General features: G+C 43.8%; 1 protein-coding gene across 1 annotated transcript in view; it reads right to left on the reverse strand.

Moving 5' to 3' along the window:
* Positions 1-24266, reverse strand: part of EGFR (epidermal growth factor receptor) — a 158601-nt gene that overhangs the window by 71268 nt on the left and 63067 nt on the right. Inside the window, exons 4-5 of the mRNA XM_010842153.1 lie at positions 3039-3190; positions 2031-2214 (exon numbers count right to left, since the gene is read on the reverse strand). Of these exons, the coding sequence (XP_010840455.1) occupies positions 2031-2214; positions 3039-3190 (336 nt within the window). The remainder of the gene's footprint in view (positions 1-2030; positions 2215-3038; positions 3191-24266) is intronic.

Consider the following 24266-nt stretch of genomic DNA (forward strand, 5'->3'; position numbering starts at 1 on the left):
ACCACTGTACTACCTAGTAGTCAGACATATGCATGGCCTGAGCTAATCCTCACATGGTCCTCTGACCATAACTCAATTCTAGATATGTAAGCAATGCCAAGCATCCCAGAGTGGGAGAGGACACGGAAAAGGAAGAGTTCTTCTGGGGAAGCTCTCTTTGGCTGCTGGAAATAACATCTCTGGGAAGAGAACATGTGGAGGAACCCAGATGGAAGTGGGCTCAGTGTGCTCCAGGCGGATAGACAGCCCCAGCAGAGGCCGTGAGGGGCCAGGTAAGCAGTTCCTTCGGCAGATGGTGGGGAGGGGCTGCAGTCACAGAAGGCAGGCTGGGGGGTCGGAAAGGGCCACATCTTGTTTTGGGTGTGAAATCAGATATGACAGCTGGACAACCAAGTGAAAAGCTTCACTTAGGAGGGAGCCAGAGTCAAGGGATAAACTCATGAGAGGCCAGAGCTGGAGACATAGAAGAGAGAGCTGGGGTTTCAGGAGCCTCAGGATGACAGGCCAGGAGCAGGAAGGCCAAGGCGACAGCAACGGGATGACCAGAGGCCCGTGTTAGTTATCAACTGTTGTTGTTTAGTCCTTAAGTCATACCTGAGACTTTTGCGACTGCATGGACTATAGCCCGTCAGGCTCCTTTCTGTCCATGGGATTCTCCAGGCAAGAATGCTGGAGTGGGTTGTAATTCATGTCGAATAATCCAAATTAGAGGATTATTTAATAAAATTAAATAATCTGAATTGATACAACCCTAATACTCACAACAGGAATAATACCAAGCACAGAAACAGCTCCCTGGGGCTTTGTCTGCAGTAATTCACTTAATCTTCTCAACAACCCTGGGGAGTCTGTTATCATTGTCCCCCCCCATTTTTGAAATCACAGAAAGAACCCACTCCCAGGCGCCTGGCTGGTGAGCCATGGAGCTGATAGAGCTGGGGCTGGAAACTGACAGTCTGCGCCCCCACCTGCCTCTGCCTGGCACCACGAGACAGCAACTTTGGGAGGCATCCCAGTGGGCTGAGGGCGAGGACAGCACAGCCCAGTGCCAGCACCGCACCCAACTGCATGGGAGGCTGAGGGGAGCCCTAAGGCCATTTCATAAACGCAGAGCCCAGGAGCTGACCCGCACACAGGCGCCATGGGGCTTGAGCAGTCAGCCCGCCCTGCACCCCGGCCTGGGGTCAGGCCCCGTACCGCGACCCTCCTCTGCTGTGTGTCCTCTGCTCTCAGCCCCTTCAGGGCTGGCCCCGCTGCCCATCAGAGCCGTGAGGCATGAGGGAAGGTTAGGGCTCTGTGGCATGGTCTGGGTGGCCAACCCTGGCCATTTCCTCACTCCTGTAGGAATTCAAGAGGGTTACTTTGACCAATTTTTTTTTTTTTTGTAAAATGGCAGAGCATACCACTTGCTCTGAAAGAAGGTGAGGGGCATTAAATTAAGTTACCAATTTAACATGGCTGGCACTGTACCTGCCACAGTCATCGTTATCTTCAAATTTTAAAAATCAACTTGCCGTTTTTCCACAGTTTTCTCTCACAGCACCCTCGTAAGTGCCCTCCCCACAAGAACTCAAACTTCGCCTGTAATACCTTTATTCTCTATCCTTACAAACTTAAAAATGGCTTTCTGTATAATAGCGTGACTCTGGAAAATGTCTCAGACAGTGGTTGGATTTTTACTCTTTGTCCCTTATACATGAGGTCCAGGCAGTGACTGGCGGACTACCTGAGCATTCCAGTCCCGTCATCTGGTCATACTCTCCTTTTTCCAGAACCTTTACCATGTCTTAATTTATTTTGTAACTCTCTGGATACATTTCCATGAACAAGACAGAACCTGTACTTGGCTTAACTCTTCCCTTCCTGCCCCATTAACTACTGTCTTCTTAGAACTTCTACTCACTGTCTCTTGCATATGGCTGGCATGCAAAGCAAAAGTCTTCCCTGAGTGGAATTCAGAAAAGCACCCAGTCTGCTAAGTACCATCCAAGTCGCTCTTCGTACTATAGCCTCCTGCGCCCTGCTCTCACCCTGTAAGTTTCTCAAGGGCAGCTCCCTCAGTCCGGTTTTGTTTGCTCCATAGTTGGATAAGACGGCTAAGGCATGGGTGTTTTCATAAAGCACATTTCCTCGGATGATCTGCAGGTTTTCCAGCGGAATCTTCTCCACTGTGTTGAGGGCAATGAGTACATAGCCGGCAACCTCCTGGATGGTCTAAGGAAATAAAACATGAACATATTATTTCTCTTTGGAGGAACCATGAACGCAAGATCTAAAGCGGATCCAGAGAGCCCAGGACACCTAGCTGAACAGGAGTGGTTGACAAATCATGTAGATAATTAGCACTGACCCCATGGGAGGTAACAAGATTGCCTCTTGAGCTTGACAGCAGTAACAACGGACCATGTGCGTTACTGAGGAATGCTGTGACTTTCATTTTGCCTGGTGTTTAACAGACTTAGCAGAAAATGGAAACATTTTATTAATTTATTTTGTATTTGTCTTGCAGGCTTTCCATCAAAAGCAAACAAACAAACCCAGAAGAAAACCAATCAAATCCTCAGTTTAACTACACCAACTCAGAAGCTTTTAAGGCTGGCTCCGATTGGCTCACTGGAGCCTATTGCAAAACATATGGGAGTTTTGTGAACTAGTTTTTAAACTCTTGGTAGCCAGAAATCAACCGTGGTGGGAGTATTTATACCAAGAAAACAGGCAAGGGCTACAAAGCAGGTCTTCTTTCTTTTTTTTCAAACAGCCAGTATAGCAGGATACCATGGCTGCAGTGCTGGTTAAAAGATTAGTGTCCACAATGATAGCAGAATGCCAGGCTAGTCTATTTCTCTTTGCTATTCTTTTATAGCTACACCTTGACACTATCTGGTAAAGTGACCTTTCCATAAAACTTGCATGTGTAAGTAATTGCCATAGTAAAAGTAAATACACTGCCAATTAAATTCTGCCAAGGCCTTATTTACTTATATTTACTTTATTTACTTCTACTGTATTTGGGTAAGGATCAAATTCATTGAACTAACCTTGAGAAAAGAAAGGTTGTAACTACTCTGCATGTAGGTAATTTCCAAATTCCCAAGGACCACCTCACAGTTGTTGAACATCCTCTGTAGGCTCAGAAAGTGGTCTTCAAAAGTGCCCAACTGGGTGAGCTTGTTACTTGTCCCTTGGCAAACTGGAAACAAGGGAAAAAAGGTATCACATGAAATAAAGTAAAGTAGAAAAACTAAAATAAAACAATCTTCACAATCTTCAACTAACTGCATGCTTCAGGGACTTAGGATAGTAATTCTGATTGAAGGCCACTCAGGACAAACATGATAAACAATGTTTAAAAGTTTATACAAGATGCAGTTCAAACTAAGGACTAGTTCATCTCTATAATGCATGCAACTGTTTAAAAATATTAAAAATTCAAGGAGAAACAGATGAAAACCCTATGGAAATCTTTGAGACCAAACAGTCTATAAGAGTTTTAGTAAAATGCATGAAAAAATAGACAATAATTGTATATTTACAATGTTAATAAATATATAATGAACTTTTACTTTGTAAAAAGATAACATGTCACATTATTATGTGTTGAAAGACTATTTACAAACATAGTTTCCTACCACTGCTTTGTACAACCTAAAATCAATGACAAGACTGTAAATTAAAATCCATTGACCGGAGACAAAAAATATTCTAAACTGATGCACCGAAGAATAAAATCAAATATTATATAAAATTTAGAAAGTAACATGAAAACACACTTGGTTGCTAAGAAACCAGCATGTCTTTGGGTCTGCCACACTCTAAGGAGCCTGCCACCCAGGTGGAGGGGCAAGGGTTTGGCATCAGTTGCTGGGATGTGGCCTCGGCACACTTAATGCCCTGATGTTTTCAGCTGTCAAACTTAACATAAGAAAACATTTTAAATTAGGGGATGAAGTCAGACTATGAAAATACATTTGGTAGTCTATATTTAAAAGCAAAGGAGAGGATTATAATAAAGCCATGTTTATAAATTAGCTCTTTGAACAACATGTATAGGCAAGCATAAGAAAACAAAGAGGTTTGGGACTTTTGAAGCAGGGAGCTGGTAAGCGACTGTACTTTGAGCCAAAATTATCATAAGTGAGGAAATATGGCCTCTGGCTTTGGAGGTTTGATTCAGACCTGACCAGGCAGGGCTGCAATCTGCAACCAGGTGGTTGAGCACAAAACCAACACCAGAGTCAGTATGTGGGGACTTCCTGAGGAACTCTTCCCAAATCTGCATTTCTATTTGATAGGTTCTTTGCTCCCTCCCCACGGTAGTGTTCTGCAGAGCATCATTTGACTGTCTGCTCTTGCATTTTGGTGCCAAGGCACTGAGCGCATGTTCAGACAGCACATAATGAACGTGAAGCGTTTACACCACCATTAAATATGAAGCAACCCTTACTTCCTCTTTGACTTTGTGAGGATTTCCCTCTTCTCCCTTCTGTGGTCTCTTTCAAATTTGGTGGTAGAGAGAATGCTCACAAGGGAACTGCAATGGTTCACAAGACAGAGCCCCCTGCACCGGCTCCAGGGCACGGTGATTTCATCACTCTTTCAACCATAACACGGGACAGACCCAACATCTCTGGCTGCCTTCACTTAGGAGTGTGGGCTGCTCTGATTGCAACCTCAAGTTGGAATCACTGTACACAGTTGGCTGCAGTGCATACAGATGAGGCCAGACTGATTTCCCAATTCGAAGGTCCTTAAAGATGCCAGCATCAGTGGAAGTGCCGGATTTTGACAACAAGAGGTGACCTTTCTGTTGGCACACCTTGGAAGCTATGGTCCCTAAATTTCAGCCTAACTGGTCAGCTCTGGTCTAGGCAGCCCCAAGTATTGGTCATGTCCTTCATGCCAGCCAGGTGACCACTGTTGACTAGAACTGGGTGTTTGAGCATGTTTCCGAAGGGTTTCTTCTGTACACAGAAGGATGAAAGCAATCACAAATGTTTTCATTTTAAAGGCTCAAAAATATCCATTTGTAAATTTCTCTTGGCTGAACTATTTTTATTACTAAATTATGTGAAAATGACTTTCATCAGTTAAAAAGGAAAACATGTCAGGTAAGTTTACCCTGTTAAAGAAGAAAATAATTGCAAAAGGACTACACTTGTGTTTTTATTTATTCTTTCAAAAAGTGCTAAATGAGCACTGAAAGGACTTATTTGATGAATACCTACCATGACCCTTTGCTATTTACAGTTACTATAAATTACTTTCCAATTTAAAAAAAGATCCTATATTTGGAAGACAATAGCAACATTACACATTATTGATATGAATGTTAATTTGTAAAACATTTTGGAAACAATGGACAGACTGTGCATACAAATAAATATGCTTAAAGTCTATGTCATGATGATTCCCCTACTTTGGAAAATCTATTCTGAGGAAACAGACCTAAATTTTCATGCAAAATGTTGACATATTTTTAATAATGGCAAAAAATTGCCCAACTGCCCAACATGTTTATTCTTAAGAAAAAGCAGCCAACACACTATTGGACTGAGCTGAAGGCAAATCCATCTTGAATCCTACTCCTGGGTTAATGACTAAAGTAGCAACAGAAAACATGACAAGGCTGCTTATTCTGAGGCTTCTCTGCCACACACAAAAAGGGAGACAGCAGGTCTGGGGTGAGGATGCAAATGGCTTGGCCTGGGTTTCTTGACTGAACAAGGTATAATCTTGGCTCCATCTTTATACCAAATATCTCATGTTATGTAATATAGGACATTTAAATGTGAGACCATTAAATCAGTAATATTGAAAAATAAAAATCACTAACTAGCGAGGCAGACCTAAGGCAAAGCTGTGAGAGGAAAGGCTCTGAGCTCAGAGGAGAAAGCTTCCGGTCAGCACTTCCCCTGTATGCAGACTGAAGGACTTCCCGGAGCTCCGCAGCAGGGTTTTCTCAAATACAGACTTGCTAAAATCCATTCTGGCCTCCCAGAGCTATTCTGAGAAGTGAATGCACACAAAGCTTCAGGTTTCTTTTGTTACAGCTAACTACTGGGGACTGTGACAGCTGCCTTGACAGAAGGTGTGCCCAGACAGACGCTGGGACCTCCGTGGATGTGTCCTTGTCCGGTGATACTGTGTGAACTGGCCGCATTTGGTTGGCTTACTCAAATACTGGGCATTAAATAGAGTTACTCTGTGAGAAGAATATTTATCCAATGGGAAGAAGAAAGAAAAAATAATATATTGTACTTTAGGAATTTCATTGAAATACGCATTTAGGATTAGGTTTTTAAGCAATTTATTCAGAGAGAATTCAATATTACATTAGGCTAAGCCTTTGAAAACTAGACAATTAAAAGTGTTTGTGTCAAGCTCCATATAACATGATAGAGATTTGCTTTCCTTCCCGCAAATCTGAAGACAAATTCTACTGAAACAAGAAGGGGGCCTTCAAAGCACTCAGCTTTTCATCTTCACAATTTATTATGATGATTCATAAATGGACAAAAACCTAACAGAATTGTACTGTGAGCATCCTTAAAGTAGCATTTTATTATGTTCACTTTAACACATACCTACCATCTAATTTTTTCTATGCATTACAAAGTAAGGCACAGATAGCCGTATCCTTCATCCTGACATGCCACTGGTTACAGTTCAAGATTACTGACAGTGGTTATTGAGGTCACACCACAAACTATGAGATAATCAGTAATAAGTGTAGCACTGATGAGTTTCAACAAATGCATGCAGCGTGTAACCTATACTCCTGTCATGCCCAGAACATCACGGTCACCCTGGGAGCTCCCTCGTGGCCCTGTTCAGACAGCCCCTGACCCAGACACCACAAACTGCAGATGTGTTTCCAGTTAGGACAATTCTGCCTGTCTGGGGACTTCTGCTCATGGACTCACATGGCACCACTGGTACCAGGGTTCATGTGCTGTCCAGAGTCAGGCTGTTCTCTTTCTGAAGAACCAAACCCCACCCCGCAATTTATTTGAATTGAAAATAAAACAGTCTGCCACCTTTAAGTCCTGAGACATGCCTGATTTGACAGGGAGAGCCTGTGGCTTTCCTGTGTCATTGTGGGGGTGTACCTCTCTCTTTGCCCACAAGCCCGGACAAATCTGTAAGGCTAAGACATAACACTAAAACAGGTTTCTCCAGATTTTCCCAAATCCACTTAGATACTTTTGGAATTGCCTAATTGTTTTAATTTGCTTTCTCTATGCTTTAATGGCAGCCAAGGTCCCTGGGCACTTGCAAATCTCGCCACATGGCCTCTAAAACTGTCTGTTTTTATTATTGCCTCATTTTCCACCGAGCACCTCATTTTGAAGCAGAAATCACATCACATTGCTCTGGGTTTGAACCATCCGAGTTTCCCAGGGAAGCAGAACAGAGGATGGGCCCCTGCCCATGCCCCTCCTACCATCTCTCTCAGGCTCTCTCCCCTGCCCTTTGGTCCAGCCAAGCCTCTCTGTTTCTCCCAGCCACCAGGTTCCCACCCCCTTCAGGGCTCTTCCATCTGCTTGGAACACTCTTCCCTTTCTCCCCAGGTCTTTGCATTTTTGTGTCCCTTTTGTCACTGAGATTCTACCTCGGTGGACATGACATCCCTTCAGAAAAGCCTGTTCTGGGACCAGGTCAGCTTAAGTCTTCCCTACTGAATTCTATCACATTTTTCTGATTTCTTTTCTCTTCGCATTCATCACTACTTAAAATTATTTATTATGCAAATACAAAGAGTGGGGAGAAGTGGAATACACATATATCTCCTTGGACTGACTGCTGGGATGTGAATACACATGCTGTGTTTACATTTTAGATGTGAAAGCAATGGGCTGATAGTGGTCATGTGACCAGAGTCTTGGATGACTTGACATGGACCTCTCAGCCTTTCTTGTTTCCCTGTGTCTGGTGGTAGAGAAGGAGGCAGGATGTCGCAGGAGAGTGTCAGTTCTCACAACTTTCTAGTTGGTTACTGTAAAATCATTCTAGACTACTTAACGTATTAGATTAAACTTTAAAAACCAAAGGAAGATTTTGCCCACTTTCATCCTGAAAAGGTTTAAGGAAATCTCAAATAAGATATTTACATAATGGATTTAAAAATAAAGAAAGAAAAGATACTCAGAGAGCTTGCTAGAGGTTTCATAGTATCAGGATTAATCATTTCTTTTGCCTACTCCAATTGTGTTATGGTGGTAATTTCAAAATGTGTATGTTTATACATCTGAAAAAAAAAATGCACAGAAATGTTACTGGAAGAAAAATTGTTAACAATAGTCTTTTATGAATACTGGGTTTGGGGTGTTTTTCTTATTTCCTCCTTAGAGTTTCTGCATTTTTCAAATTTTCTACAGTGACCATATATTACTTTATAATAATATATTACTGAGGAGATAATTTACAAAACTCTGTGTTGAACAAGGCCAAAAGAATGACACTTTTAATAAAATACATTTCATAAAAATTGAGAAATGTTCTTCAAAGTTTTGCATATTATTAATTGAATGGCTTTATGGAAGTGTTTTAAAAATTAGAAGTAACCAAATAAAATACTAGATATAGAAACTGTTAGAAGGGTAAGGAAGCTGCAGGTTGTTCACTTCATTGGTATTCAGAACAGTTGCATATGGTAGCCCTTGGGAAAAGCCATGCATTGCACAGATTTGGTGTCTCTTTAATAATGATGGAATTGAAGAGATTCCAAGTTCCATTTTCTTCCTGATCTATCAATACATTTTTTACATTCATTTCAGGGAGTAGAGAGTAAATTTATCCCATAGAAAAATGTCATAAATTGTGATTATAGCATCAGACTGGCCTGTGAAATTTATTTAATCCATATAAGTTTGTAGGGATGTTGACCTACAGTTAAATTATAATGAAAAAGTTGGGAAAACATAATAAAAGTAAACACAAATATGATTTTTAAAAAGTACAAAATAGTATTTAAATTTTCATTGTGGCTTTAATAAAAGGTTTTGTGGAATGGGAAAAGTTTCATTATAATTTTGAAAAGATTTTTATTTTTCAAAACTTTATATTTTATCAACAGTTTCTTATTTGATCATATTTAATTTCATACCTAATACATAGTCCTCATCCTGTAGGCATCCAAAGACTGTCGTCAAACTGAATTTCAATCTACATTGCAACTTGGAAATGCACATATAACACTCAAAAAGTCCTCTTAAATATTTGGTAATTTGCAATGTGCGTTATAATACGCCTACTGGATTAAACATGCCAAGCCTTGGCATGATCGACACATCTACAAACTCAAATCTAAGCTAACAAGCAGAAGACTTTAAAACAACACCTATTTTGTTTTAGAGTTGGGACACAGAGTACCTGGTTGATTTCCTTCCCTATAATTTTCCCCTTAGCCATTAAAGAAAGCCCAAACCAAGTTTATGACTTTTTAAAAATAAACTACAAGTTAGGAGACCTGTGCACATTGTGTCCACTTTTTTGGGAGCTAACTGCTGTGCATGAATCCCGGGAAGACCAGCTCTGGGAGGGGTGGTGGAAGGTTTCCAGTGACAGCATCAGATCAGATCAGATCAGTCGCTCAGTCGTGTCCGACTCTTTGCGACCCCATGAATCACAGCATGCCAGGCCTCCCTGTCAATCACCAACTCCCGGAGTTAACTCAGACTCACGTCCATCGAGCCTGTGATGCCATCCAGCCATCTCATCCTCTGTTGTCCCCTTCTCCTCCTGCCCCCAATCCCTCCCAGCATCAGAGTCTTTTTCAATGAGTCAACTCTTCGCATGAGGTGGCCAAAGTACTGCAGTTTCAGCTTTAGCATCATTCCTTCCAAAGAAATCCCAGGGCTGATCTCCTTCAGAATGGACTCGTTGGATCTCCTTGCAGTCCAAGGGACTCTCAAGAGTCTTCTCCAACACCACGGTTCAAAAGCATCAATTCTTTGGCACTCAGCCTTCTTCACAGTCCAACTGTCACATCCATACATGACCACAGGAAAAACCATAGCCTTGACTAGACGAACCTTTGTTGGCAAAGTAATGTCTCTGCTTTTGAATATGCTATCTAGGTTGGTCATAACTTTCCTTCCAAGGAATAAGCCTCTTTTAATTTCAGGGCTGCAGTCACCATCTGTAGTGATTTTGGAGCCCAGAAAAATAAAGTCTGACACTGTTTCCACTGTTTCCCCATCTATTTCCCATGAAGTGGTGGGAACGGATGCCATGATCTTCGTTTTCTGAATGTTGAGCTTTAAGCCAACTTAGACATCTCCAAATCAGTGTGAAGACTGTGATGTATCATTATGGGATGATCTCCAGCCAGTTATCTCAACTCTCTGGGTCTCAACAGGACCAGCTTGATGCCCTTGACAGGGTAGTTGTGAGCAGTAATGAGATTGTGGACAAAAAAGTGCTTCATAAATCACACATTTCTCTAAATACAAATCATGTCTGACATTGAGGCTTTGCTACAGCAGTATTCAGAGCAGGCAAACCACTGCAATCTATTTCTGCCTATGTGTCTTCAAGGATACCAGCAAACTACCCCCACCTCTTGGGGCGGCGGGGTGGATTTCTTCTTTAAATGCAGTCAACAGAACTGCTGTGTTGTGTCAAAATTGAGGACGCTTTAAAATTCTAAAATTAAAGACATTACTGTTCACTTTTATTGGATGCTGTCCAGAGAATGGTTCTGACAATGGACATGAAAAACTTTTGAATCATGGAGCTGGTTGTCCATTCCATTTTTATAGGTAGTTGAATGGCTGGTAAGTAAGAAATGAATTTTACCTATTTGGGATGATCAAAAATGAACCTAGACCAGAAAAGATTTCAGAAAGCCATACCCATTAATTTTTTATTCATTCAGCCCCATAAATCTTTTTTGAGTATTTGGCAACACAATTTGTGCCTGGTCCTCTTTATTTAAACAGAGGGACAAATACTGAATGAAAATTCATGGGCAGATGAATGACATTATCAGATTATACACCAGAATCTATATTAGGTAGTACAGAACTAGATTACATGTGGTTAGTGTTCCTTGAGTGAATATTAAATGCTGAGCAGGGTACACTGAAGAAAGGACAGAAGATTGGAATTGGTTTAAAATCTCTCCATGTGAAAATATAAACAAGAGAGAATTTAGTGTGTCTGGTCTTTACTTTCTAGAGATATCATGAGTCAGCGCCTCCTCCCGGCTGGGTTCTGTTTTTCTAATCTCCTAGCTGGGGACTACTGCTTTCTCACGCTCGGGGCTCTCTCCACACACAGGCATGCCTCTCAAGTGAGAAACGCCACTGCCAACCCATCACCTGGATGCTTCACCCCCACTTCTATTTTCATGCTTCTGACCTACTTCTTCAGAGTCCTGCTGTGTTTTCAGGTGAGTCCTTCAACCCGAGCAGTGAGGGCCAGTGCAGAGGCCACAAGGTCAGTACTTGACACTGCACAGTTGCAGAGACAATTTTCAAAGCTCTTCCTCAAGAATGTGACTGCTGAGACCTGCCTATCACCTAAATGAGGAAGGGCCGTTACTCCCTCTCACCACAGAGGGCCACTGAAATGGGATGGTCTGCCTGTCTAAAAGCAGGAGACTTGAAAGAGCAGAGCAGGACGGAGGCAAGGGGTGGGGGGCAGATGGTCATCACAGAGGTAAGCCTGGAAAGTCGGAAAGGGAATATTCCTAATGGGGTGGGTGTCAAAGACCACTACTTGAAACCGGTTCAAAACTTAACAGTTCAGAGTCTGACTTAAGACAGCCTCTGTCTCCCTGCACCTTTCACCTCTGACTCCGATGACCCTCTTCAGTAGAGACCTGGAGAGCAGAAGGCAGTGGCTTTCTATCCTGCCCAGGCCTCTGTGACTCCCCCTAATGAGGAAGGCTGGGGAATGCTCCCCAAGGTGGGTGCTGTTCCTCTGGAGCTCACCCAAACACCAGTCCGGCCGAAGAGCACCCCAGCCTGGGGAGCCATGGCCGTAGGTGTCGCTGGCCACTGAGCAAAGGTTTGTTCCCTCTTGCTCTGTGGTCAGCACCAGGGCCACGAGGGCTGGTTGTTCTTCTGTTCATTCACTGCTTCAACTAAAACACATTTAATAAAATGGCTCAACAACAGTTGTCGAGAATGAATCAGAAGTGCTCACTGCCCTGAAGAGACATACCAGCCCTTTGGGGAGATGACTTTACTCACGAAATAATCACAGGACTTCCCCCAGCCATGCAACAGAGCCACTGAAGGACCCAGGCCCGCAAGAGGAGAAGTCGCCAATGGGAACATTCCTTATGTTCCTCACAGTAAAGCAAAGAAGTCACTCCATGTTCCCAGCAAAGAGGAGGCTGCCTAAAAGTGCCAGGCGCTGGGCTTGGTGACTCCACTACACCCAGTCCCACAATTTGCCACACTAAGAAAATAAGATTTATTTAATTTCTCCTTCTCCCCTGCATTGCCCTCCTCTGGGTCATCTGGAGATACACATGAGTGATTCTTCCTGGGTTCTCTATAGTTATCTCTAAGAATCACTTCTCCATGCATTCTTAATGAAAACAATTCTGGAAAAGATACATAATTTGCAAGGAAATAAAAGATGTCTAAACCAGAATGGAGGGTAAGGATCTTTCTTGCAACTGTTTCTCTGTGGAAAGACTGGGTGTGGGCTCCATGTGGCATGTCTATCCCCACCCCAAGACAATCCGAATGTGCTTTTAAATGTTTTCTCCTATCATTATTGATTTTGTTTTTAAAAATAAGTCACTAATGCATAATTGTTTCAAGGCCACGTCTCTAAATAGATACCCATTTAACTTGGTTTACTCGTGAGCATAAGGAAAATCGAACACACAAATAGTCACCTACCCCCCAAAAAAGAACCCAGAGTAAATGACAACAAACAGCTAAACAAGGGAGTGATCACTAACACCAGGAGAGGTCATGACACCAAAGGTTTCTTCTGAAAACAAAGATGTTCCCAGCACCCCTCCCTGTGCTTCCCCACTGGCACCAGCCACAGTAAGGCCAGGACTAGCTCCTCGAGTGTCCCATGGTGTTCTGCCCAGCCTTTGCTGTGAGACATTCAGGAGGTCACAGAGGACCTGTGACTCTCCTACAAGGGAACCTACAGGAAAAAGGAGCAGAAGAAAGGGAGCAAAGATGTTAGGAAACAGAAGGAAGCTGGTCTACTGGGACTGCTTGGGAAAGGATGGATTTGGGGGAGGAGGGTTCAGACGTGATAAGAGCTAACAGGGCTGAGATTTCTAAGCCATTTTTCAAGTCTGAGCTTGCATTATGCTGCTTCAGGCTGGAATTGCTTTCTGTGGGGGCATCATTGTATCCCTTTTGCCCCTGGGAACAAATGAGAAACAATAAAAGGAGAAAAGTAATCTCCCTAAAAAGATAAGGGGCTTGATTTCACCAATGAGCTGCTTGCTTTTTAAAAAGTTACCAAAACGTGTCAAGTCCTCAGCACAACTATTTGAACCAATCCATCACAGTCATGTCATAAAGGATTTGAAAAGTCAGAAAAGGGGCAAGCTAACCTCCTATCCATTCTGACTACAGAACAAGAGCATCCAAATTTTACAATGACCTGTCAATGACCAATGGCCTTAGAGCCATAAGGACTGGGTAAGAACTCTGGTCCCAACACTACTGGGACCATGTTTCTATCACACTGAGGTTCTTTTTCTTCACCTATAAAACAGGGACTCTTGGGAGGGTTCGGGGAAATGGGAGAATCTGTGCTCAAAGCATCTGACACATGGTAGACTCAATAAATATTACTACAACTTTAATCTGAGTTAAATCTGGACTGGGTCCCAGTAGAATGAATTGCTTCCTTCCTTCCAAGCTCTCCCAGAGGTTGACCCCTCTGCCTTTTGCTCACATTGTTACGTGTGGCCTGGCGAACAGCTGTGGCTCCTGCTGCTGAGGGAGGAACAGTGGACACTGACCATAGCTAACCCAGAGCCCATGGCCTGAAAGGGGGCACATTTGGACCCATATCTGATCAGGGAACCTGTGTTGGGCACTTAAGCCTGAAGAAGCCACACCTATTGTGTGTCTTTTAGAAGAATTCCCTTAGAAGAGCTCCTAGCTTTGTGTTCACAACATTCTCTACTCTTGTTATTTTTCATTTAGCAAAAAGCTTCATCTGACCCTTCGCAGTTGGGATTTGTGTGCTGTGTGTATTTACATATTTTTATTTAATGCTTGTTTTAAAATGAACAATTTTTTCACTTACTCCTACTTACTTTAAATATTCCTTTTAAGTTGCATTTCAGTGGGGGAGGCATACAGCCTCTTTCCTTGGTTTACAATGTGACCCAAAGCCCATCCCAATTCCTGGGCTCAGTGATGAGGAAAGACTGACTCAGAAATCACTAACAACTTCTCCGTTGACTCGGGAGAAGCCTGAGCCAACTTTCTGCTGCAGAAGATTCTTGATTGTGCTCAGATACTACTGTTTCTAGAATGTGAAAGCTCTCCATGAGAAGCCAGCAATTCAAGGTCATAGTTCTCCTACAGAACCATCTGCTATTAGATGGACCATGTGCCTGGAAAAAGGTGTGAATGGGTGATGCCAACCAGAGCTGCCTCTCACTGACACAGGTCTGAGTCCAGAAAATACAGTCTGAAGCACCCTGTATGCTGTTCCAGAGCAGGGGCTGGAAAACTTCTGAAAAGAGCCAGAGTAAATATTTTCAGGTCTGCAGATGATATGGTCTGTGTCCTAATCCTCGATCCTGTTGTGGGCCAAAGACAGCACCAGACACAAGTAATGATGGCCAGGTGCCACCGTGTGTCAATGAAACTTTATTTGTAAAACAGGCAGCAGTTGGATTTGGGCACTGGATTGTACTTTGCCAATCTCTGATTTAGGGAAAGGCCTGACAGGAGGAGGGGAAGCACACAATTAGAATTCCCTTTATCCTGGACTTTCTAGAAGATAAACCTGGTTAAAGTGGGTAATTTCACTCCTAAGGTCAAACTCCAAAAGGGTTTGTGTGTGTGTGCGCGTGCTCAGTCAGTCTCCGACTCTTTGCAGCCCCAAGGAATGTAGCCTGTCAGGTTCCTCCATCCATGGAATTTTCCAGGCAAGAATACTGGAGTGGATTGTCATTTCCTACTCCAAGGAATCTTTCTGACTCAGGGATCAAACACATGTCTCCTGCATTGGCAGGTGGGTTCTTTACTGCTGGTGTCACCTGGGAAGCCCCCAAAAGGGTTTTCTTAGGGTTAAATTCTTCCTAATTCATCATCAGCTAAATAGAGGGATTGAAGATATAAGGTACTAAGAACTAACAAGGAAGTGAAGGGCTTCAAGCTGTTATTTATATGTGTATGTGGGGCTTACAATTTTCCCAGGTGGCACTAATGGTAAGGTGCCAGTGCAGGAGATGTGAGAGACGAGGGTTTGATCCCTAGGTCCGGAAGATGCCCCTGGAGGAGGGGGATGGCACGCCACTCCAGTATTCTTGCCTGGTGAATCCCATGGAAATGGAGCCTGGTGGGCTATGGTCCACAGGGTCACAAAGAGCTGGATGTGGCTTAGCAAGCACACATGCGGGTTACGGTTCTGTGTGAAGCAACATCTATTCCTAGAACTGGACAGCCAAATCCATGTCCAGGAATCCTGGCTTTCCATATTCATGACAAACAAAAACCCAAGTTCTGCTTATCCTTCCCAGTGACTAAGAATGTTAATCCTGCTATGAGTCGGTAAAGCAATCCAATTTTCCATCTACAATGCTATCTCAAAATTATTCCTTCTCTTCCCTGAAGCTAGACCCCTGATAATGGCCTTTGACTTAACACAGATGCAGCTCATTTCTCCTCCACCTCTGGGCGTGCAGATATGCGAAGACAATGAGAGTCTCTCACTGCTGTTTTTAGCCCCTTGCTTTCAGGATCCCTGAACCCTGCCTCCCCAGTGCTCTCGGGAATTCCACGTGTGTGGTCTCCCTTCACAGGCTGTCCTCCAGAGAGGCTCCCCCATCAGCTCCTCCTCCTGGCTCCTCAGCCCTGTGGCTGCCTCTTGTGGATGTGCACTTGCTCATCATTTTCACTTGTGGTGAAAGCATTCTGTTGTTTCACAGCACATTCTGTCTCTTTAAAGAATAACATGTCACCTGAGAACAACAGCAAACATTCTGTTTCCTTTGGCTTCCCTTTAGCTTATTACACTGAGAAATTCAGCAAGCAATAAGAGATGAATAAATACTGCTGAGTTACTAAAATCTCTATATTAACATCATATATAGGTTTTCAGCAGACTTGATTCACTTCTTTTTTAAGTTTAATAACTAAAGTGGCAGATGAGCAATGAAAATGGAATCTCCACTGCTTCTATTAATAGTAGGGCTGATGGTAAATTCCTCTCAGGCTTGGATGAGGAAGTATTTTTCCTTGCTTGGGTCTCTCTTAGGTTTTAGTTTCTATTACATCCTCCTGGCCTAATAGAATTGGATTTGCTACAGACTGCAGACACAAAATTCTGTTGTTGAAAGCCCGTTTTCTGATTGAATGTATCTGGGATTTAACCAGACTGATTCTTCCAAAAACATGGTCTATTAAGTAACAGACAAGAAAACTTACCCTTGCTTTCCTTGCTGCATTATTAACTATTATCCAAGGGAATACTTAAAAACAATGCACACAGGATTCACAAGACATACTTTTTATCTTCTTTTGAAAAAATTCCTACCTTTAACTTCTCTCTTATGCTTTTCTCCTGCTCACAGAAGACATTATGTAATTCTCTTCCTTGCCAAGCGTTCTTAGAGAGCCTTCCTTTAAGTGCAATGACCAAGGTAAAACTGCTCCACCATGACAATCATTCTAGGCCAAAGAGTCCTGAGTGGGGTTTCCTTATCTCTTGTGTGTGTGTCGGTCGCTCAGTCGTGTCTGACCCTTTGTGCCCCTATGGAAGGTAGCCTGCCAGATTCCTCTGTCCATGGAATTCTTCAGGCAAGAATACTGGAGTGGGTAGCCATTCCCTTCTACAGGGGACCTTCCCGACCCAGGGATCAAATCTGGGTCTCCTGCATTGCAGGCAGATTCTTTACCATCTGAGTCACCAGGGAGGCCCCTTTCTTATCACTCAAAGTAAAGTGAAGTTGCTCAGTCGTGTCCGACTCTGCGACCCCATGGACTGTAGCCCACCAGGCTCCTCTATCCATGGAATTTTCTAGGTAAAAGTACTGGAGTGGGTTGCCATTTCCTTCTCCAGGGGATCTTCCTGACCCAGGGATTGAACCAGGGTCTCCCGCATTGTGGGCAGATGCTTTATTGTCTAAGCCACCAGGGAATCAACCTTATCACTTAGTAGCAAACTATTTGAATTTCTTTCCTCTTGGAGACAATCAGAGACTCATCTCTAGGAGCAAAATATGCTGCCTTTGATCATGGTTAGTGTCTTTCGAAGGGCAGGTGCTGTAAGTGAAGTTACAAGGCTTCAACAATATGCCCTCCATCTATTTGCTTGTGATCATATGTCTAAGAGACTCCTGGTAGTTAAGGGAGAGGAGTGAAGTGTTGGGGCTGGAGCCAAGTCCCTGGGTCTAAAAACCACCTCAAGGGAAAGCTGCCGAGCCCCACAATATGTCTAAGTACCAAATCCAGGCTCAACAATGCACTCCAAGAGATGGCAAACCTTTTCATTTGTTCTTAGCCAGTCTGGGATTCTCAGGCTGTGCCATTCAATCTGACAGAACATGTTGATGGGGATAAAGTCATTCTTGGCAGCCTGGGGCCTGCAGGTCCCTGTAAGGCCAGTGCCGAGTGAGGATTGTGTCCAAGGGCCTTTCAAGTGGCCGGAGGGCTTGGGCCTAATGCGGTGGATGTAATTAGTTGGTAATCTGTAACCTACTTTTTTTTTCTTGCTGACTATCTGGTTATTGAGGCCAGTAACCAGAGTGGTGAAAAACTGTGAGTGTGTACTTTATGTTTTAACTGAACTCATCATCTAACTGTTTATTCTGGCACATGATCAAATCTGCAGGCGGGGGTGGTGGCAGCAGAAGGGGCTGCTCCTGTGGGGCTGCAGGAATGCCTTCAGTGAGCTGATTTCTACCCTGGTGAATGGCCACTCAAACCAGACCTCTCCTTGAAGCCGAGAAAGTTTCCTACACAAACATTTCTTTGTAAGCTCAATTAACTTTCATAATAATTTGTGCTTTTAGTTTAGGAACTACAGATGTTGTGTGGGTGGTGGCAAGGGTGAGGGGGTGGGAATGAGAGGATGAAAGAGCAAGGATATAGATCCTCCTCCTTTGGAAAATGTGGTAACACTTCCTTTCATGGAAAAAACACATCAGTTTTTAGAATTACTAAAAAATTTGAATCATTTGTAGAACAACTAGAAAAAGCCATGGCTGTTTGGTTTGGGGGAGGTCAGACTGGGCCGTTTCCCAGCTTTTCTCCCTCATAATGAGACCCAGATCTTTGTGGCATGATTATCTGGGATTGTAATTTTACACTGGAAATAGTTCAAAAGTTGGGCAGCAGAATCCAGCCATTCATCAAATGATCGCTCAGTTTGCAAAAGAAATACAAAATCAAAAATATTAAATAGTAATTGGGAGCAAGTATTAACGTGCTAAGGGACAAGGGAACTCTTATTAACTAGACAATAAATTAATTGTCACTGGGAATGGTTTTACCACCAGAAATACACTTGCAGTTTTTGCCCTTAAGTCCAGTCACTTCTTATTTAATGTTGATTTGAGGTTAAATGGGGAGTGTTACGGGATGTTTGTGGCTATTTCACAGGACAATTCCTAAGTCAATTTTATACTCCAAATCCTACAATATTGTTCATATAATGAGTGTCATGTTCATTATACCCTCATCCACTTACAAATAAAATAACATTTACAAAATGTTTTATACTTCACACATGCAAATAATCTCAGTTTTCTAATTCATGTCTAATTCATGTCTACTTAATGTTCTGTGGGTGTGTGCTCAGTTGCTCAGTTGTGCCCGACTCTTTGTGACCCCATGGACTATTGCCCACCAGGCAAGAATACTGAAGTGGGTTGCCATGCCCTCCTCCAGGGGATCTTCCAGACCCAGGGATCAAACCTGAGTCTCCAGTGTCTTCTGCATTACAGGTGCATTCTTTACCACTGAGCCACCAGGGAAGCCCCTACCTAATACATAAGCTATTAAAAAGTCAACATAAGGAAACTATTGAGAATCAAGCCCACTAGAATGAAAGTCTTGGTGTCTCCTATGCCCTGGTTAATGAGGGCAGTCTTGGGACCACTTCCCTTCTGTATTCATGCAGTGGGTGCTCTCACTGGACACCTGACCACCATGCATGGGACCCAGCACAAAGGTTGGTTGTGGTGAATACTCCTGTCCTAGCTTGAGGATTCCAACTCTGATGACTGCCTTTGAGCCAGCTCTGCAGGGACTGGTGGTATCACCCCAGGCAAATTATTTCTTACTCAGCCTGTCTTTCCTCCTCTGTAATGGGAGTAAAGGTGCCTGCCTTGTGGAATCAGTGTGAGGATTAAACTGTTAACATCTGTAAGACAGTGTCTGGCTCCCAGAGGCCATCGCTGTTGTCGTCATCATTAGTCCGTCACTGTAGCATCAGCGTGTGTCAGGCACACACGAGGTCCAGGGACACAGCTGAGAACGGACTCACGCTGCTCCTGCCTCAGGAAGCCTGCAGTCCAGAGGGGGTGACGGACAGCCACCAACTCATGGAACTGCTCGCTGATGCGTGCACTGTGAGTGTGGCTGGGGGAGGGTATGGAAGGTAGACCCTGATCCCGTCTGAGAGGCCCTGGCAGGATCCTTTGAGTTACAGCCATTCATCTGAGCCCTTCAGGAGCCTGACCAAGTGCGGGGAAGGGCTCGACAGGCTTTCCTGCAGGAGGAGCTGTGACTGTGGAAGGTCCCCTGGATGGACATGAGTCTAGCAGAGGGCAGGGTAAGGGGAGGTAGGGGGCCGTTAAAGGGCTTGCTGCTGAGGACTCTCCATTTTAAAGGCATGAGAAGATTTCAAACAAGGAGGAACATGCTCAGGTTTGTGTTTTAAAAATACCTGCTGCTTTTTGGAGCAGGACCTAGATGGTGACCAGAAGTGGATGTGTCTGTAAGAGGTTCTATGGGAGGAGATGTTCTGTTCCAACAAGATGCTCCACTGGGGAATTAGACAAAAGGTTGCACGGGGCTTCTTGGTACCATGTCTTACAACATGTGAGTCTCCACTTTTCTCAAAACAAGAAGTTTAATTACACAACTTATTCAGAAGCACAAGCTCTGAGGCAGAGGTCTTGTAGGAACTGGCACCCCTAGAACATGCTACCTGTCTGAAGAGCCAGCACCCTAGGCTGAAGCCCAGAGCTGATGGGAATGAGCCTGGCTTCTGGCAGTGTCCTGGTGACAGGGGACTCTTCCCCTCTATGTGGGATGTCAGTAGCTTGTAATTTTCAAATGCTGTGATTTTTTCTTATAAACAGAAAAGCCATTATTTTTGCAGCATGTGGTTTCAATGTTTTTTTCAATGCAAAAACAAGAATTACATTTCTCTATGCCATGTTGCACCTTCATAAAATTAAATAATCTCCCTCTTCTAATTTAAACAAACGGCCTTACTGACCCACGGAGAGGGGCCCAGAAGGTCTCAAGAACAGTGTGGAGAGACCAGTTAGGCACATGCAGAACAGTTTAGAGCCTCACATTGTGGAGTGGGGGCTGCAGACTGGCAACATTGGCCTCACCTGCGAGAGTCTGTTAGCGATAAGGAATCCTGGGCCTCATTATAGACTCACAGAATGAAAATCTATGCCTGAACAAGATCTCTGGAGATGCCCGTGCACTGAGCTTTCCAGCCAGGCACTAACGTGGTGGCAGGGTTACAGCCAACCCTGGCAGGTGTTAGGGAGTCTGAATCCACAGAGAGGTGGACAGCTCAGTACAGAAGCACAGAAGAGCATGATGTCAGGAGCACTGACCTTCCCAAGTGAAAATCTGGACTGTGAGCTGTCACGGTAGTAAGGGAAAACTAAATGCTTGGATCCTAGGGAAAGACCTTGAGTTCAATCAAGTCAGGCAAGAGGGGTGGCCTGTCTTGGACTGGGCCTGGGGCTGTGGATGGGAGCGGGGGACCTGGGGGCAAATCAGGTAGCGATGGCTCCCGACTGTCAGCCAAGTGCACAGCTCACAAGGGTCTGTCCTTGGAGTTAGTTACGCCAAGTCCAAACCTGTGTATGATGACAATGCAGCATCACAAAAATCTCCAGATCCGTGGTTTCACACAGGAACCCCTATGGCTTTCCAACCAGAGGCTGTAAGTAAGAGGTATCCTGGGCAACATCACAGTTGTAGAGCTTAAATTTGCAATTTTGAAATTCTGAAAATACCAACAAAGTCAAATAAGTCTCCAGAGCCTGAGTCTACACCTTGTATGGGGTTCAGCCTCTATCATGAATGATTTAGTTAATTTCATGCCGAAATGTGCCTTTAAAAAACTTGGTAGAGACTTGAAACACACAGATTTCAACAAAACAAGCTGAAACAAAGCTTTGAGATTTGCTTGAAGGAGTATGTAGTGTCACAGCAACATTTTGTGCCAATAGCACAGGAGGAAAATATTAACAAGTCTGGACATCTTAAAACCATGACTGAACTACAGCAGAGAGTTTTCCTATAACTGAATCCATAGCTTTCTTGATCATGTCCCTATTCCTTTATTCACTCTCCCTAATTAGACTTGCACACATGTACACACACACACAGAGCTTTAATTCTGTGTTTGAGCTGGCAAAGTCCAGCTGCTCTAGTCTTTCATTATAATTCCCCCATATTTTAATCCTTCTCTGTCTTCTCCTATAGACTTTCCTTCTCAAAACTGCACCTTGGATTTAAACTGACATTTATACTAGATACACCGCAGCTTTAAAGCTCCTTTTAGAAAGCCTCATGAAATGAAATACACGATAAAGGTGGGATGAAGTTCTTCAGGGTGGTACATAATCTTGAACAGAAATATGCAGTATTTTTAGTCATGTTTTCTTTTCTCCATATTTATCAAAGAAATGGTTATGCTAATTACTATAAGTGAACTTTGAATGTTTATTTCTTAATTGCTAGAGCAGAAAATACTTCTTTTATTCCTTGGCTTTCACCACAACATCACCATCACTCCACAAATTCACTGAAACTTACTAGGCCACACCAAGAAGAGTCTATAGCCACATATCACATTTTTTCCAGACAAGACATTTAAGACACATTCTGGTAAAATTGGAGGAGCCAGGTGGATCATTTTCAGTATCCTCTCTGGCAAGCCAGTGCATGAAGAAGGAATCCAAGACCTAGTCTTGTGTTTTGTGTGCTGATTATAGGACCTCACTCTAAGGTAACCCAGTATGTGGGTTATGTTAATGTGATCTTTGCACCAAAGGTGTGCTACTGTAAAGTGTTAATTAGCCAATCCATCCATCCATTTGTCACCATCTACTGAACACAAGATACTTGTATACTGGCTCCAGGCCTGAAGAGACTCAGTCCAGGGAGAGACAGAATGTGACAGGCTGGAAAGAAGTTACAGCAACAGCTTAGACTGCTAATTCTCAACTAACAGAGGACAGAGGACACCTTAAGAAACAAAACAAAACAGCTTCCTAAAGGATCTGATTCTTGAATGTATGGTGCAGAGTAGCTTTTCATTATGCAGAGGAACATGGGTTGGGGGGCGCGGGGAGAAAGAAGAAAGGAACAGAACATGAGCAGACTACGAGAAGACTGGAGGGAGGGAGGCAGCAGGGAGACAGGTCCACCCACTAAGCGAGCCAGCATGCTGATGCCAGTCTGGCACTGCTGAGAAGGAAAGCCCGCACAGCGGGCCGGCAGTGGGGGGAGGGCCTGTGGCACACAGGTGGGCCAGGGCTGCTGCAAAGTGTGCTGTCAGAGGGCAGGGAGGACCGGCTGGGGCATGGAGGGCGGCTGTGGGCTGGGAGCTTAGGAGGTGGGGAGGGATGTGGGTGTTAGTGGTTTAGAGTGGAGCACCCTAGGTGATGGTGTGGTCTCAGAGGCTCTTCGGCTGCTCGTTTCACCACGACTACCTAAGTAAACTAGCCTTCCCAGGTGACGCCAGTGGTAAAGAACCCGCTTGCCAATGCAGGAGATGAAAGAGATGTGGGTTCAGTCACTGGGTTGGGAAGATCCCCTGGAGGAGGGCATGGCAATCCACTCCAGTATTTTTGCCTGACAGAGGAGCCTGGTGGGCTACAGTCCATAGGGTCACAGAGACATGACTGAACCGACCTAGCATGCACGCACCTAAGTAAACTGGTATCATTTCTCTCAGAAAGTGGCCTCAGACACACTGTCTAAATCTTTTGGGGATGGACTCTAAGGGTATGAATTGACTTAAAAAATCAAATAATGTATTTACTTTTTAAACACTGTATTGTGGTAAGATACTTAACATGAGACCTATCTTCATAACTGATTTTAAATGCACAATACCATGTGACTTGATGGAATCGGACAGCAAGGAGCCCCCTGCACAGAACAAGGGGCTGAACACAGAACTTGTATTCAACAAATACATTTCTTAGACAGCTGAATTAACTACACCACACACTCAGTTGCATCACTGAAATGCCTTTTTATTCTGGTAAAGTGGGAAGGTCTTCTAATATTAAGTTCAATTAATTGACACTATCCAGGAAAGCTTGGTTATCTAAAACAAAAGATAAAACAATCACCCATCACGCTGCAGACTGGTGTATTTCTAGTCTGTTTTTATTTTTTTTCTTTTTTCTTTTTTTTTATATTTAAATTTATTTATTTTAATTGGAGGCTAATTACTTTACAGTATTGAATTGGTTTTAATGGTGGTTCTCTGAGTGTAATTCAGAGGGAGAAAGAATCAGGGGTGGTGGCCGAGTCAGGGGCAGAGAGGAAGACAGAGCAGCAGCAAGCTTGGCCCAGCCGGCTGAGTGTGAGGACGAGAGAAGTCTCTGGAAAGGCAGGATCTTCTGTTCTTTTTGCCAAGGAAAATGCAAAGATGCCCAAGACATTCTTCTAATGGCCAAGCCACTACCTGAGAGGGAGGAATGGCAGGAGGCCATGGAGAGGACCTGCCTTACCCGCCCTGCCTGTCTGCTCTTCTCTGTGGAAATGCGCGTTCTCTGTGGAAACAGCTTCTGCAGCACAGAGGCAAGGGTGCAGGGCTGCTCATCCTCTGGTGCTAGTGGGAGAAGCTCGCCTGTCCTTTGGTATCAGTTTCACCCC

Source organism: Bison bison, unplaced genomic scaffold (genome assembly GCF_000754665.1).
Source record: "Bison bison bison isolate TAMUID 2011002044 unplaced genomic scaffold, Bison_UMD1.0 scf7180017864171, whole genome shotgun sequence".
In the NCBI taxonomy this organism is placed as follows: Eukaryota; Metazoa; Chordata; class Mammalia; order Artiodactyla; family Bovidae; genus Bison; species Bison bison.